The sequence below is a fragment of the Micropterus salmoides genome, unplaced genomic scaffold (assembly GCF_014851395.1).
Source record: "Micropterus salmoides isolate LMB-PRFRI ecotype aquatic unplaced genomic scaffold, ASM1485139v1 Ms_hic_scaffold_21, whole genome shotgun sequence".
Taxonomy (NCBI): domain Eukaryota; kingdom Metazoa; phylum Chordata; class Actinopteri; order Centrarchiformes; family Centrarchidae; genus Micropterus; species Micropterus salmoides.
In genome coordinates, this window is record NW_024041262.1 from 9,751,837 (window position 1) to 9,768,033 (window position 16,197).

Below are 16,197 nucleotides of genomic sequence, written 5' to 3' on the forward strand. Positions count from 1 at the left end.
TGCAACACGCTACACAATCACAGCAGTGCTTTCTGTGGTGATGTGTGTGAAGCATATTTACGTCCTCTATTATGTCTGATGTGCACATTACTGTGTTTACACTGGGCATCATCTTTTGGTTGACAGAAATAGACCCATTTAGTTTGCACTGGTTTACTTTTAACCTGAAATTGACAAATACAGTCATTAAAACTACTGTACAGACAAGTGATTTGCTTAGGGTCGCTTTTTTGTTATGATAACAAAAAGGCATTTACAAAAAAGATTATTAACGCCTCTTGATGTCTCAGAATATGGAAAATGGAGTTAAAATGATTATTCTGAATAGTCAAAAATCAACTGAACCTGTGAAATAAGAACCTGAATAAGAGGCAGAACCAGCCTACCACTCTCATCTGTTTTATTCTGAGGATGAGAGTGAAGACAGTAAGTATGATAAATGTGAAAACAGAGAGTGACATGGGATCACACTATGGGGAGTCAAAAGAAGAAAGAGATTAGAGGGGGCAAACATTAAAAAGGTGCAGAAGTGACATGACATCCACCCAGTCCCATGTGAAATATTGAATCCAAAAACCACTCTGACATTTCCTTGTAAACTGTGTGGGAAATCCTACCATTGCAAAGCCAACCTAATCAAGGATGCGTCATTCAAACTCAGATAATCGAGAATTCCTTTGTGGCATGAAGTGTGTGTGAAGTCCTCAGAGAAGCCGGTGCAGAAAGGCACATAAAAGAGAGGAAGATATGTGGTACAAACTTAAGCTGCTTTATTAAAAATCCATTTGAGGTAGAAATAATGAGAATGAAAATCTGGGTTTTTGGTCTCAAATATAGCAAAGTAAAAGGCCCTCTGTATAATTGGAATTCATTTCAATGACTAAATATGCCACATTTGAATTCAAGGACCATTAAACATATTTTAATATCAAATCTGACTTTCTTCTCTTGTATTATCATGTGTGAACTTCAGATATAAAGCAACATTGCTTTTATTGTTTGGATGCATATTTGATCGTTTTCATAGCATTTTTTGTCTGTTATCAGTCAATGTTAGGAGCTCATATTATTTTTCCATCACATTTTTTACAGGTGGATCTCTAAAAGCTTTAACCTAAAATGCTAATACCTAAATGACTGTCACACTGCCGCATCAGTCATTGTGTATGTAGTAGGCCTATCTATTCTTCATTCCAACTCAATGGGTAATTCTCATATTCAACAAAACGATCAAAATACATATATAGACACACACTTGCAGCTCATAATACTGCACAGCCAGAGTGTGCAAGCAATTAATTCCATAATTTTAAGCAACTGTTGCCTGATACATTTTACTGGCAGATATATTGTGCACCCCTACACAACAATCGTGTATTTATTTTTTACTTTATTGTTATTGTGTCATGGCTGCATCAAATACGCTTACTGTCTTCAAACAGACAGACCAGGGGACAGGGTCGCCATAGGTAAGGATAAATGCTCGGCACCATGAAAAAGAAGCTGGGTTACATTGCAGCATCATGTTCTGTGGTGTCCTTTATGTCCATGACTGTCTGAAATCACTTTGATACATGCAAAGCCAGGCTATACCTTTAGGGAGGGGGGGGGGGGTGTCTTCACAACCTAAAAGCCATTCTGTTTTGCCTTTGTACAGAATGAAATAAAACAAACTTCTCATTTAAGATTTAATTTAGTGTCTAAGTGTCAATGCAGAATGTGTTTTACTCATTATCTGGTGGTTGTAGACAAAACAGGAGCTTACATATCTTTTACACGCAAAACCAATACAAATGCCTCATTAAGTATGTTACTTTGCTAGAGTTGATCCAATCAGGACTACCTGCACCACTCAATGTGTATAAATAATTTTGACAAGTTAAAGCACAATAAAAGTTACTCTGTATGTGTCCTCTTCTGCATCTGAGCACTGCAAAAACAGGGAAATGAATGCGACATTCAGTTATTTTTTTCTCGTATTGCAGGATGTTTTTCGTCAGCACGGTGTGAGTGGGTCTCTCATGTCGGTGTCCAGGGGGAGGTGGTGCTGTCCGGCAGATGCTGCGGTGCACTAACGTGACTTCCTGCCTCTCTCTCTCTCTCTCTCTCTGCGTGCTGGCGGAGGCAGAGGTGAGCTGCTGCTGCTGCTGCTGCTGTCCGCTCTGCTCTGCTCTGCTCTGGGGAAAGGCGGCCGACGGATTATCCAGCTCGGTAACGTTAGCTCGTCGGCTAACGGTCAGGAGAGCAGCCCAGGAGAGCAATGAGAAGCCGCAGGAGCCAGTGAAAGTTAGTCACGGCTTACTTACTTCGGGACTTTAATGTACGAAAACATACAAAAAAGGAGGCTCGCGGATCATGCCGTCGCCCGCAACGGGAACTTTTCTCTAGAATTTCCACTTGGGAAAGGCTAGCTTAGGGGCTAGCGAGGCTACAAACTATTTTTAATTGGCTTTGGGCTCAATGGCTCTCGCTTGTTTTTCCCTGTCATAGCGACAGCACGGAAAAAGTAAAACGGGGAGAGGCCCTGTGAACTTCATGACAAACCAAAGCCCGGCTTTGAAGCGTAACTTCGGAAGGATAGACTGGCAAGGGGACCGAAAATGAAGAAGCAGTTCAATCGGATGAAACAGCTCGCAAATCAAACAGTTGGCAGGCAAGTATTGAAGTCTCAGCTTTGTTTATTCTTTTGAAGCTCACCTGCGAACACATTTTTGGTCTTCCTGACTTGACTTCCAATATAAATTAACTTTTCACTATATTTTCCCGTAACTTGCTTTCTAGCTGTCAGTGGTGTTGAAAAAGATGAATTAAAGCAAAACAAATCTAATCAGTAGGCTGTGTTGACAAGGAAGATAGCGTTAGTCTTTCATGAATCATTTGCTTTTAATGGCTGACAACCAGGACATGACACTGTTATTGACACTGTTAATAAAAACTGGATTGGGGGGTGAGGGGTGCTTTCCTTGATGTGTGCAGACTTTCACACTGCTCTCTGAATCCAACCAGATGTCCTTAAAAGACTGACTCAGCTCACGCAGTGATAGCACTGTCTACATGGGAAATAAACAGGAGCAAGCAACCCGATGATGGTGCATTTTCCATCAGTTCGGCTAGTCACTTTCTTTTAATTATAAGCTCTCATTTTGCTGTCAAGATCTGGGTTGTACAGAAATGTTTTGGAAAACATATTACAAGGCATGAGGCCAAGGGTAGGGAACACGAGTCCCTGAAAAACAGTATAAATATCTGATATTTTTAAGAGCCTCCTTAAAAATGCTGACACAGAAGAGGGTAAAGACTACAGGCATGTCTACTGCGTGGTAACTGAGTGTGCTGTGTAAAATGTGCAACAGTGTATTATGTGGCATACATCTGTGAAAAAGATCACAAAAATACTAGTTTCCCAACAGGCCAAATATTGACAGTTAAAAATATTATTGGGTATACAATGACGAGGTTTTCAAAGCCTGTATTCAGATATCAAATTATGACCATTTATTGTTGCGTCTAATTATTTAGGGGCCATTGCGTTGCTGCCCAGTACATGTCTGGTCCTACTTCTTGAGTTCAGACGCCAACCGAGAGGCAAAAGGAGAGATCTGATATGCTACAGCAGTGGATGAGCTGCTGGTGTATTATTCTGCTCCACACAGCAACGTTCACTTTCACTCCGAGCTGATAAATTGGCAGCAAGAACCTCTCCATTTGTGAAACACTAGATGCCCAGCTTCAACCAGGCATCAAACTTAAAACAAAATAGATTAATGTGTTTAAGTGATGGATGAGTATCTGTCTTCTCTCCACGTCAAGTGATCTCTCCCTCTGAGCTTAAAACACGCTGTAGGGTCCAAGCTATTAAGTGAATGGATCCAGCCTATGAAAAAACAAAACAATGAGTGTGTGTGTTCTGCCTTGTTAACTAGCACCATAATGCTGTTGTTGACCATAATGCTGTTGTTGACACACAGTGCCCCCTCTGTAACTGGATATCTAAAGTAGCGATGGCCTCAGCCTGGCTTTGTGTGGACAGGAGGGTGAGGCACGTCAAAGGATGTTTTCATCATGAGAGGTCGGCTCCCATGATGTGTGGTGTTTTGTATTTTGTGTGTGTGTGTGTTCGGCAGGGAACAGTGTTTGGCACCTCAGGCGGACAGCGGGTGCACCCAGTACTGGATGGTGCTGGATAAAGCTACTGACAGGCTGAAAAACAATAAATTGCCATCTTTAAATAGGCAGAGGCAGTGTTGCCAAAATAAATGACATATAGAATTTCATTTCACAAAGTCAAGATTTTAATAAAGGTCGCCATTAGAGAGAAAGTGTTCTATCAATCTTAGTAATTCATCACAGACGTTATTTATTAGCTTAAAAATACCCAGACTCTTATGGTCGTACCCTCACACACTAAATGTGTTGCTTTTCCTTTTCTTGATTTTATATTATCCTAAAGGGAATTCATGATAGAGGACATTGTGCTGATACCAAAAAATAAATCATCATGTAGTGATGAAAAGTTGTGAATAGACAGACAGAAATAGAGTGTTTGGAAGAGATGCGCTACACTGCAGGGGAACCATCTTTCCATCCCTGCCGTGCTAATTTGATGGTGACAAAGAGAATCTGGCCTAATAACGTTCCTGCAAGCAAAATTCAAGACCAGCAGAAACAGGGCAGCTGGAATACTCATAATTTCCTCACTGCAGCGTACCAGCAGTAAATTAGAACTGAAGAGAGTGTAATGCAGAAAACAGATATGTGTATGTGTGTGCAGCAGTTGCTTTCTCTTTTTCTATGCACAAGTAGTGTTAATCCCTCATATGCATGCCCCTCTGAATGAGTGATCTTTCATCAGTGCAAGCGAGAATGCTCTGCTTAGTCCATTAAAGTTTGTGCCTGCTTGTGTATCTGCATCTGCAAAAGTTTGGGAGTGCAAAGGCCCTCTCCGCTGCCCCCTGGGTTCCTGTGATTGTACAGAGGCAGAACACTGTGTCCAGCAAGCGGCTGCACTGAGGAAATCTCTCCTCCTCCTTCTACAAACAGGAAACTGCCTCCCAGAGTCAGTCCCAGTGCTTTCTAGAGAAGAGGAGAGAGAAAGCCGGGGAGATTGATGTAGAGGGAGAGAGAGTGAGACTGAGGTACAGGGGGAAAAACAGCATGTGATTCCTGCCAGGGAACATGGCGAGGATTTTTATCTCTTTGTGGAAGCTTTTTTTCAGCTTGCTATCTTTGAACTGTCTTGGCCTATACATGCACGTCAGGCTAATGTGGTCAGCTAGTGAGGTGTCATAGGGTGTCGTAGGCTATAAACACTATCTGCATAAAGATAATTCTCATTCTCCACAGACTCAGAATGAGGTAATCATTTTTGCATTGTACTGATGATGTTTAAGAGTTTACATTTTCTCTGTTTTGCTTCTGAGAATAACGTCACCTCTGACTGTCTGGGAATCGGCCTTAGATGGGTTTTTCACTGGCTGAGGAAGGAATTTGTTAATCACTGGTTCACATCGTCCAATCAATGAGTATGGAGTGAGTGAGGAAGGTAGTAAGGTGTGGTTCACAGGTGAAGGATGCAGGCAAGTGAAGGAGGCGGGCTTAAATCCATTGGACCTGAAACACTCAGGTGAACCAGCAAAACACATCTGAGTGTATTTGGGGTTCCTCAGTGTCCGCAAGTGATTTTAGCTTGTAGCAGCTAGTAGAGATCACTCTGATGGTTGTTTGCAAAAATTTCAAAGTGACATGGTTTATAGTGGAGGTGCCTCGCCTGAAATAAGGAGTGCCTCCTCTAATAAAGTGTTGGGCTAATTAAAGGAACGGTTTGATATTTTGGAAAATATTGTCTTTCGCTTTCTGACCAAGATGTAGACGAGCAGATTGATACCACACTCATATGTCATTTAAATATGAAGCTACAGACAATTAGCTTAGCTTAGCATAAAGACGGGAAACCAGGGGAACTGGCAAAAAAGTTCAACCAGGCTCAACTTTTTCTGCAGTGCAAAGTGTTGCTTTGGCCAGTCACATATATGCAAGCGCACATTTATGGTGGGTTCCTTTGGTGTGGGGTGGTGGTGAGAAACCCTTCTTTAATGTACGGAGAAAAGTAGAGATAAACAGGCCAGCCCTTACCACATCAGCTTTACTACCAACCACTTTACTAGAAGGATGCCTGATACTGAGTGTCACACGGCTCATTAGTGGAATTGCAGCATCTCTTTGAGTTTATCTGGTTTGGTAAGGTAGTTGTTTTGTCAGTCAATTAATCAATGCAGACCTGCACTTAGAACAGCTTTCTGAACGCAAATCTCTTTGAACTACAGGTGCCCTTTTCTGTAGCTCAGTGGTTGCAAATCCTTTTTGATGCTTGATTCACTCAAGAGGGAGTCGCATTGAAAATACACTTTCCCCACAGGGATCAGCAAAATGTCACTGTTGAATTAGCAAGGATAGGTGACTCTGGGCGTTTCCCCGTGTCTCACCATGCCAGTGCCTCGAGGACAAAGGTGTGTCCCTTTGTGTTGCTGCTAGTGACATGACCTATTAGCTAGAGCAGTTTTTTTTGCTGTCAAAGTCATTTTTGCTTTCATCCAGATGGTGAAACAGAAAAATGTGGCATGGCTATGGTGAAAATGAGCTTGTTATTTTGATCATGATATGTGATGATAATCACGATATATTGCCTCAGTTACAGGAAACAATATACAATTGGGAAGTCTATACTTGTTTGACAGCTCTTAGTTTAATACTCAGAGTATCCTTAAGCGACAAACAGTGACATAGGTTTTTTTTTTTTTTTTAGTAATGTTGGAATTGTCACAATACTAGAGCTGAAACAAGTATTGAATCAAAAGAAAATGAATTGGCAACGTTTCTGTATGAATCACATTTCATAGAGAAATGCTAAATATTTGGTGATTCAAGTTTCTCTAATGTGACTATTATCTTTGGGTTCAGACAGAATATAAATTATTACTATTTTATGACCTCATCAGGAGTTTGGGGAAATTGTGATGGACTTTTTTCACTATTTTCTCACATTTTCCAGTATAGACAAAACCAGTCATATGAAAAACAATTGTTAAATGCACTCCTAAACAATATCACACAGAGACACATATAGTAATTGTTACAACATTGGGATATAAACATCTGCCTGGAAGGAGGCATCCTGCTTTGTCATGATGCCACGTTAAGCTTATACCACAACAATACAGAGTGGATAAAAAGTCCCTGAGTTGTTTTGCTCGCTCTTGCCCAACGCTAATGTTAGCATAACAGCTCACATAATCAGCCACATTATGTAGGTTGTATGGGCTGAGTCACTCAATTGTTCTCCTGCTCCTTTCATCTGGGGCCGGTATCCATTACCTTACGCCTTAAGCTGCCAACTGTTGCGACCGTAAGAGGCAGACCCTCCCTCCTCCTCGGCCGTCTGGTTGTGTTGAGTGGCCTGTAACAGCCGCCCTTTTGTGCTTATGGCTGCGGTATTCACTTACTCACCTACCTTCGACTTTGATAGTTGATCGCCATGGTTACCATTCTGCAGCGAGGATCTCTTGTTGTGAAGGAGTCACATGCGCTGCACAGTGACACACTTTCTGCAAAGGCTGTCGCTTCAGTGAGGCACGATGGGGTCAGCTGATGCCGGCAAAACAATTGTTGTTTTGTTTGTTGTTGTTTGTCCCCTGCCCGAGCTGCATGCAGCCTATTTTTGCCTCTGTGGCACAGTGCTTTTTTGGGGTAACACAAGTGTTGCTTTTGCAAGAGCTGTCCAATGTAAGTGACGTGTGCTCTGATTATTCAGTTAACAACCTGTTTTGGGCAACATTTGCATATGTCATAGAAACCCTCGCCAGGTTTTCTTGCTCATATTAACTCCATTAAGCAGAACTCAAATAACATTAAAGGCCATTAAAGGTAGCTCCATTTTTCTGGTATAATCCTATTTGCATTTACCCTTTAGTCTGTCACAATCCAGGGTCAACTAGCAAATAGAGCGTGTACACTTAAGTTGTGGGGGAAGTTAAGTTATATGTGTGCATTTACACATACTGAATTTGATCCACAGGAAAGTACAAGTCTACTTAATGAATACACTGGTTTTAAGATTAGGACCTTGACAGGACCACATAAGGAGCTCTTTGGCATGTAGACTACACCAGAACATGGATTCCATATTGTGGCTTTATAATCACACTCTGCGTGTGTGTGTGTGTGTGTGTGTGTGTGTGTGTGTGTGTGTGTGTGGGTGTGTGGGTGGCTCTAATTCTTTTCCGCAGCTTGCTGGAAGTCTTGTCTTTAGGTTTCTGTGGGTTATAGGTCCCCGCTCTGCACGTGGGACCTCACCAGCTTGGCTATGGCTCTGCTCCAGCGAAAGTCTTTCCATTCATCTCCAGCCCCTAGATTATTCTGGTTTGGCAGTCTTTAACCCGGCCCCCCACCCCCAAAACTTGTATTTGTATTTCTTTCCTTCGAACCCCCAAACTGTCATCCCCTCTCTGTCCGTCTCTTTCTGCTTCTCCCTGCTCCCAGCCTCTGTGTTGTAATTGAAAGCAGCTGTGACGAGGTTACTACAGTTCATAGAGAGCAGTTTTTTGGAGGAGGGCCCAGGTTTCATTAGAGATCAAGTTACCCAAAATGCAGGGAATCGACTGTCTACAGGTCATGTCAGTCAGAAACTTGCACTTGGAAAAGTTAGATACAGCAATACCTGCACAGTCGAGTGAGGCACGAAAGAGAAAGGGGTATTAGAGGTATATTTCTGGAGGTCTGCTCACTAGCTGTGTTTCCTAGGTATTATTATCGCAAGTCACATTCTATCAGTTCTATATCGTGCTAGATTGCAGCCATAGAAGTGCTGCAGTACTTTTCTATTAGCGCTAAATCATGCTACAGAGCACTATGAAGTAGCTTTTTATGGACAGAAAAAATAACATAAATAACTCAAATTGACAGCTGTTGGCTGTCTTCTGGTTTGTAAAGTAGACTTACCAGCCGTGGTCAAAATTCTATAAAATTTGACTGTTAATAAATTCCCATGATAGTTCTTGTGAGCATAGGCAAACTGCATGAACAAACATTTCAACAACAAGGTAATTCAAAGTGCTTTACATAAAACATAAAAGCAACAGGGAAATATAAAAAAATTTAAAAGCAACATAAAATATAATAAAAGTTACAGTGTTACAATCAGGGTTAAAAGAGTTAAATGAAAATAAAACCAGGCTGAGGGGTTGAGCAAATAATTGAGTTACAATCATTTTGAAAAGAGAATAAACAGAAGTACACTTAATCTATTCTCTCTAGCTAGTTACTTGGGTCCACAGCAATCTTTGGGTCCACTGAAACTCCAATAACCCTCGGACACTACAGAGAAACCAGGACATGTCTGTCAGCAGGCCACTTTGATCCAGTTATACTCTAGACCCACCTGCGCGTTTACAGGTGGACAGAGGTTCCTGCAAATCACTCGGGCGCGAGATTTAAGACCACTTCCTTCACTCTGTTCAATCTCACTCCCATAATCATCCAACTCAACTACCTACTCATGATGTTTAGTTGTAGTTTTAAACTAGGCTATTCCTTATGGTCAGAACATGACAAACACAACAAGCATGACCCAAAAAACGCACAGAACAAACAACACAACACCATCATACTAAGACAGACCAAAATCCGAAATCAAACATATAAAGCCTTATATCGACACAAACGCACAACATATATCATCAGACCTAACAGCCTAAATATGTAAACATTAAAGGGTATAAAAAAGGAAAACCTAGCTCCTATTCCAATTTAATGTCAATATTATGTGGAAAACTTGGCTACCTCTCAGTGTATTTACAAGAAACTACAATTATAACTTCCTGTATCTTTACACATATATTTTAGTCAGTAATGCAGTTAAGGGTGCACTGAGATATCTGAGCAAATACAGACCCTTTTAAGAGGATCGAGTATCGTCCAGACATGAAAACCCACATAAATACAGTAATGTCATTATAAAATTCACTGTTATTGCCATCAGTTACATTCTTGAAGGCTCACAGTCAGCTCAGTTTTTAGCTCCACGGCAATCCATGGCAATATAAATCTAGATAGAGCACTGATATTGGACAGGTAATTGTATTGGCAGGTACCCAGAGTAACGGAACGACTGATTAAAGGTCTTGTTACCTGTATACATGACTGGTGTAGTTGGGTGCATTGTTTCAATCATTGCTTCTTTGCTAAATGAGTCTGTCTTATAGTTGCAAGTAAACCATAGCATTCATTGTGTCTCCAGTCACCTGGTCCTCATGCAGTATTGCCCCCCCCTCTCCAGTAGCTACAGAAGCCATCAGTCTGCGTGAAGGTGTTGATAAGCAGCATGAGCTGAGCCTGTGTTTCCCAGCCTTCTCCCTTTAAGTGAATCTAATCTGCCTTACCTCTCCAAGTCCAACTATTAGTTTGCTATTAATAGGCTCAGGCAGAGCAGGGCTGTGTGGCTACCCTGTGCATGACACCGTGAGCCTTGCTAGCTGCGGCTTAAAGGCATCAAAACTTGTAAAGCAGCAGAAACATGCTCTCTGCATTTGTAATGTTTATTATCAGAAATAATTCAAGCAAAAAAAGCAAGGTGAGGTCTTCATGCAGCTGCAGCAGTGCAGTCTGAGATGTTTTGCCTCAGCCACCACCCTGGATACCAGCCTAACTTAATTAGCTGGTTGAGCCATTACAACAAACTATAAAGAGACCCACCCTCTCTTGAAACGTTCCCACGGATTAACAGGTCAATACCGGACACTATTTTAGTGTTCAAGCTGAGCATGAAACCAGTGTTTCAGGAACTCTGTCATTTGTCTGGCAGATATTTTCACAGTGTGTCGCAGTGCTGTTTATCCGCTATCGTTGTCTGCCGGTGCTAATCTGTGTGCTCTCTGTTGTCTTTTCTCACCCACAGAGCGGAGAAAACAGAAGTCCTCAGTGATGACCTCCTACAGGTAAATCATTAATCTGACTGTAGAGCTCCGACCAGCCCTTTTCACTTAAATGGCTGCATCTGTTAGGTAGTGGCTGCAGTTACACAGACGAGTTATTGCCCCTTCGTCATCTGTTTAAATGTGACAATAAGCAGTCAGGAAGGTGTTGCGTTAGTTACATTATGGTACCAAGGTTTAACAACCTTAACAACCTTAACAACAACACAAACAATAAAAATATTAAAGGTGGGCTATGTGATTCTGGAGAAATCCAGTACCATGACAAATACCGTGATGTAGAGTGAACAACAATAGAGCAAGTGATAGAACTAAAGTTGTGGGTTAGCAGATTATTGTTACAGTTGCTGATGTGAAGCTAACATTTAGAGAGGACAAGACTATTTCCCAGAGCCAGCACACCAGCTCCAGACAGCGACTCTCAATTCTCCATGTGCTACTATAGCTAACATCAAAACAACAGCAGGACTTGGCAAGTAATTTAACATACCTGACACTAGGGCTGGGTGATAAAAACATTACATATCACTCGATATTGATAATTCTCACGATATACGTTTCATTACATAAGTTTAAAGGTTAATTTTTAAGTAGTAAATCTTTTTTCATTCCCTTTTCCTCAACAAAATAAACATCTTAATAGAAAAATTAAGCGCTAATTTGTTCGTGATTCTAATTAATTAAATCAAATATTTATTGACGATATATTGAATATTCGTTAGATTGTTATTGAGGAATATTATATTTCGATAATAATCATCTTACATTTATTCATTTAGTTGACGCTTTTATCCAAAGCAACTTACAATTGCTATACATGTCAGAGGTTGCACGCCTCTGGAGCAACTAGGGATTAAGTGTCTTGCTCAGGGACACAATGGTGGATGGGCCACAGTGGGGGATTGAACCCGCACCTCTTACACCAAAGGTATTTGTCTTATCCATGGCGCCATCACCACCTCATTATTTTTTTTATTGCCAAGCCCTACCTGACACACACAAATCAGGGCTGGAATAGTGTCGTGTAGGAAGATTAGCTGAATTTGACATAAAGACATCCATTGGATTAGAATTGCATACCCCACCTTTAAATGTTAAAAATATGTGACCTTTATAATTGTATGCAGGTGAAGTTACGTTTAGATTAATTTAAATTGTTCCTGTCATGTTGGCACTGACTAACTTTAGTTCACTTACTCTCAGTGACAAAATGACAGAATAGCAGAAACTGAGCTTGTGCCTTGTCATGTGCCATTAAGATATTTTTTCATGCTAGACAATTCCAAGGCCATAGGAGGTCATTTGACTAATTAGTCCCTCCCCTTTACTTTTAGGTGTGTTAATCTTTGACAAGGCTTGGTGTGGTTTGTAGTTGGAATAAAAACATTATGCAGTGTAACTCTCCATGAAACCATTAAATGATAAAACTCATCTGCTACACCTCTGCATTGACTTGACTTTGACAGGAAAGAGTCTAATTGAAGCTGAAAGTGCAGCTGGACAATGCGCTGACCAAGCTCCAAAGTATGCAAGTTTCATGCCAACCAAAGAGCAGCTGATATCACTTATTACATCCTACTCTCTGGTTGAGGATTGCTAATCAGTGGGTTCAGCTGGTGTAGCGCTTGGTTTAAATTAAGACACGCAGACTCTTGGGACTGTTGCTGATACATGGTTGAGCAGCACATCCGTAGTAACAATAAGGGTTCAACAAGCTGCACAGAGGTCAGTAGCTGTGGATGTATATAAGCTGGGCTATAAAACTCTATAAAGCCGAGACCAAATACTGGCTGTTCAGCAAAGACGTTCCAGCGATGAAGAATGTCTTTGTGTTTGAATGGGATGTGTCATAGATGTTAAAACAAACACCTGATTTGCATTACTCCCCGAGAAGAGTCGAGGCCACAGTGTCTGAAACCCTTCAGTCTTCTTCTTATCATTATTCTTCTCCCCCACCCTCTTTTGTAGCCGGTGTATGGACCTTTTAAAAATGGATTTGAGTGACAACCAGAACATCAGAGTTAGATATTAGAGCCAGCATGAGTTGCTGTAATGCAAGTGGACAAGCACAGAAGAACAGCGGTGACTAACCACTTAGGGAGCTTTTCACTGAAGAGAGGACGTTAATTTCTGACAATGGACTTTCACTGGTCCTCAAAGACACAATTGTTCTGCTCTTCCTCTCTCTGGAAATCAGCCGATGAGACTCTGTGGGTTCTGTGTCTCACTTCATAGAAACATTACTGTCTTATAAAAGAAAAAAGGAGTACGGGATGAAGAGAGAGGAATCTCTCATCCCCTTAGTTCCTGAGATGGCTGTGTTGCTCCTCAACTCAGAACAAAAATTCTTAGTTTATCCTTTCGATAATGGAAAACCCATTTACTTTCATTTCGTTTTTGCTCAAAGGAAGGCCACTTCTTCTGCTACAGATAGTGATTTTCTATCATTTCCCTGCATGGTTTTTAACATTTACATCTTGTGTCTGTCCTTGGCCTGCACTCTGCCGTATTCTCAGCCTCTTCATCTCAAGCCCTCTTTTTGAATATGGTCCTCCAGGGGGCCAAAGAGCCACTCAGTATTCTTGTGCCAGCTGTCCATTCTTTGCTGCTCCCCTACATAGCATCTCGTCCACAGGGGAGTGTACCACAGACATGGTCCGGAAGTGCCTGCTTGCACACACTCTTTTGGTTGTATGTAATAATTGAGTGCATTTTATAAAGTAGCAACCAGTTGTTTTGAACACTTCTGTCATCCCTAATGCAAACAAAGAGTATCTTGTTGCAGTGGCCCGCTGCGTAATTCCGCCCTTAATGCATCATATTACTTATTTTTGTTCATTCTGGACTTGTCCAGACATGTTAACATCCTTTCTCTTAGGAACCAATAAACAAACACAAGCAGACAGACAAACACCCTCAGTCTTGTTTTTTCCTCCCTGTCTATCCTGCTTGGTATTGGGATTCCCTGCTCAATGACGCGTCATGGGCTTGACCAAGTGTTAACCTCATCTCATAGCAGGAGGAAAAAACACACCCTGCTGCCTGCCGGGTGGACTTTTCCAGCTCCTCTTGGCCCAGGTTTCCCCACTCCTCCGCTTATTAACTTTTTTGACTGTATGGTATTGTGTGTCTAAATCCATTTTGGTACAATGAAAGGAAAAGAAATACTCCCAGTGGCATGTAAACCAAACATTTCCAATACACCCACGCAGGAACGTCGTCTGTCTTAAGAGTACAGGGAGGGAGTCCCCTCCTTGTTTTGTGCCAGGTATCAGGCACTAACAGCGCTGAGTCTACCAAGTGTTCCCAAGCCTATAGCCTGTGGAAGCAGGGTGTGCGTTTGTGTATGCATGTGCGATTGTGTGAGTTTGGTAAGTTTGTATTTGACCCAGCTGTTTTGGGAATGCCGGGGGCCACCATGGGTCGGGAATGACGTAAGAGCGCGTGAATGGTGGGAAAGGGGCGTGAGGGGGGGGGGCTATGGAGGCGGATATCTGCTGTGGAATTCCTGAGTTCCGACTCCATTCTGTTTTTGGAACACAATTGTCTGGTATTTGGTTGATCCTCCCTCCATTTCTGCTCATTTTGCCGTTGAGACCTCAGTGTTCCCGTTTATCTTTGAAACGTTGTTTGTCCCGACTATTTGAGTACATGTTTGTGGCTTTGAGAAACTTACAGACTCCCACTTTCTGTTGTCACTTGCTTTTTAATTTTTAAATATACAGAAGACATACCTCTTCTATTTGAAATTGATGCATGCAATCTCCTTTTGACTTTCTCACAAGCTCTGCCAACTCAAAGCAGTTCTTTGCATTATCCAACTGTGTTGGCCGGACTTCTAAGTAGGCTTGAACAGTAACTTGCAATCATCAGTTCTATTCATGGGCTAGCGACAGCCAGCCTAATGTTGACACTGACTGTCCCAGTCAGGCACCTGGCATGACAAGGACAGTGAATAGTCATCCTGCAGAGCTTCAGTTGACCTCTGTCCTCAAGCCAGCATAGCCGTGACTTCCATCAATGACAGTATTATAGCTTGTCAGGCTAAAAGCACAGAGTGGATCTGTGTAGTTAGGCCTGCAGACAGGAGAAAGCCTGTGTAATCAAAAAGACCTTTTTAAAGCCGAAGAACCCCTCGCTCTCGGCCACAGCCCAGTGGCCGTTGCTATAAAGACACTTCCGATGAGTCATGTGTTTCAAAGATAACATTCCAGCGTTGTTCCGCAGAGACGGGCCCCATCAATCATGCATGGACTTTGACCCCTGGCTCTCTGCATGAAACTGGTCCTCATCAGGCATCAACAGTGCAGACACACTGTTGTGTTGGTTTATGGATATAAGTTAATGGTGGTGATGTGAGTAAACAAAAGTTCACATGCGGATTGTGGTAATAAAGACTTGTAGTCATGTGTGTGTTGTTGTGCGCTTGTACTGTAACACAGAAGTTCTCAAACAATCAAGGAGCCCAAAACTAACAGAAATTAGACCACGGACGTCCATTTGATAAGTTTTAGTCCCAGGGCCCCCCCCCCTACCTGATGGGATTTTTTGCTCTTTAGATGTTTTATTACAGAAAGTGTTTGACACCCATAATTAAAAAAGTCATATTCTGGCATTGATAACCACTGCGGTAACAAACACGACAAGATGTAGTCCAGTCCAAGTTCTTGATCTTATCAAAATTAAGCTTGTATTGTTAATTTTAAAAGTTTCTACAACCAAATGCTTAACTTTGAACTAGATATACTAGTCATCTAACCTGCAGCTTATACTTAATAACCTATGATGTGTTGATGTCTTGTATGTCTTGTCTTATGCTCAGATTGAACGGCGCATGGAGTTGGTGCGTGTGGTGTCCCACAACACACACAAGAGGATGGTGTCATGTCTACAGGGACACATCGGTGCAGAAGCAGAGAAGAGACATGTGAGACATTAAGCGTGTGACAATAGCTTCAGTTTACCTGTTTAAGAACAAACTAACCAGACCAATCAGCTGTTCCAGGATGTTTCATAACTTGTGTCATAATCACCCCCCCCACACACACACAGACACAAATTTTCAGTTCTCACTGTTTTCATTCAAAGTGTCCTCAGTAGACCTACAATCCATGATTTGTCTTTTGTGTTTTCTACCCCACACCACCCAAAAATGCACCACAGTCCGTACCACGCCTCTATACAGGAAATGGTCAGGTAAAAACACTGGTTA

At 41.8% G+C, this 16,197-nt stretch overlaps 1 protein-coding gene across 4 annotated transcripts in view; it reads left to right on the forward strand.

Annotated features, from left to right (window-relative positions):
* Window positions 1-2,090: 2,090 nt before the first annotated feature.
* The window catches only part of arhgap17a (Rho GTPase activating protein 17a), a 30,848-nt gene continuing 16,741 nt past the window's right edge, over window positions 2,091-16,197 (forward strand). For 3 of the 4 annotated variants that reach the window (XM_038735373.1, XM_038735376.1, XM_038735375.1), the window contains exons 1-4: window positions 2,091-2,653; window positions 10,949-10,988; window positions 15,808-15,912; window positions 16,149-16,181. In XM_038735373.1, coding sequence (XP_038591301.1) covers window positions 2,601-2,653; window positions 10,949-10,988; window positions 15,808-15,912; window positions 16,149-16,181 — 231 coding nt within the window. In that variant the 5' untranslated portion in view covers window positions 2,091-2,600. The remainder of the gene's footprint in view (window positions 2,654-10,948; window positions 10,989-15,807; window positions 15,913-16,148; window positions 16,182-16,197) is intronic. The other variant, XM_038735374.1, reaches the window with a different exon arrangement.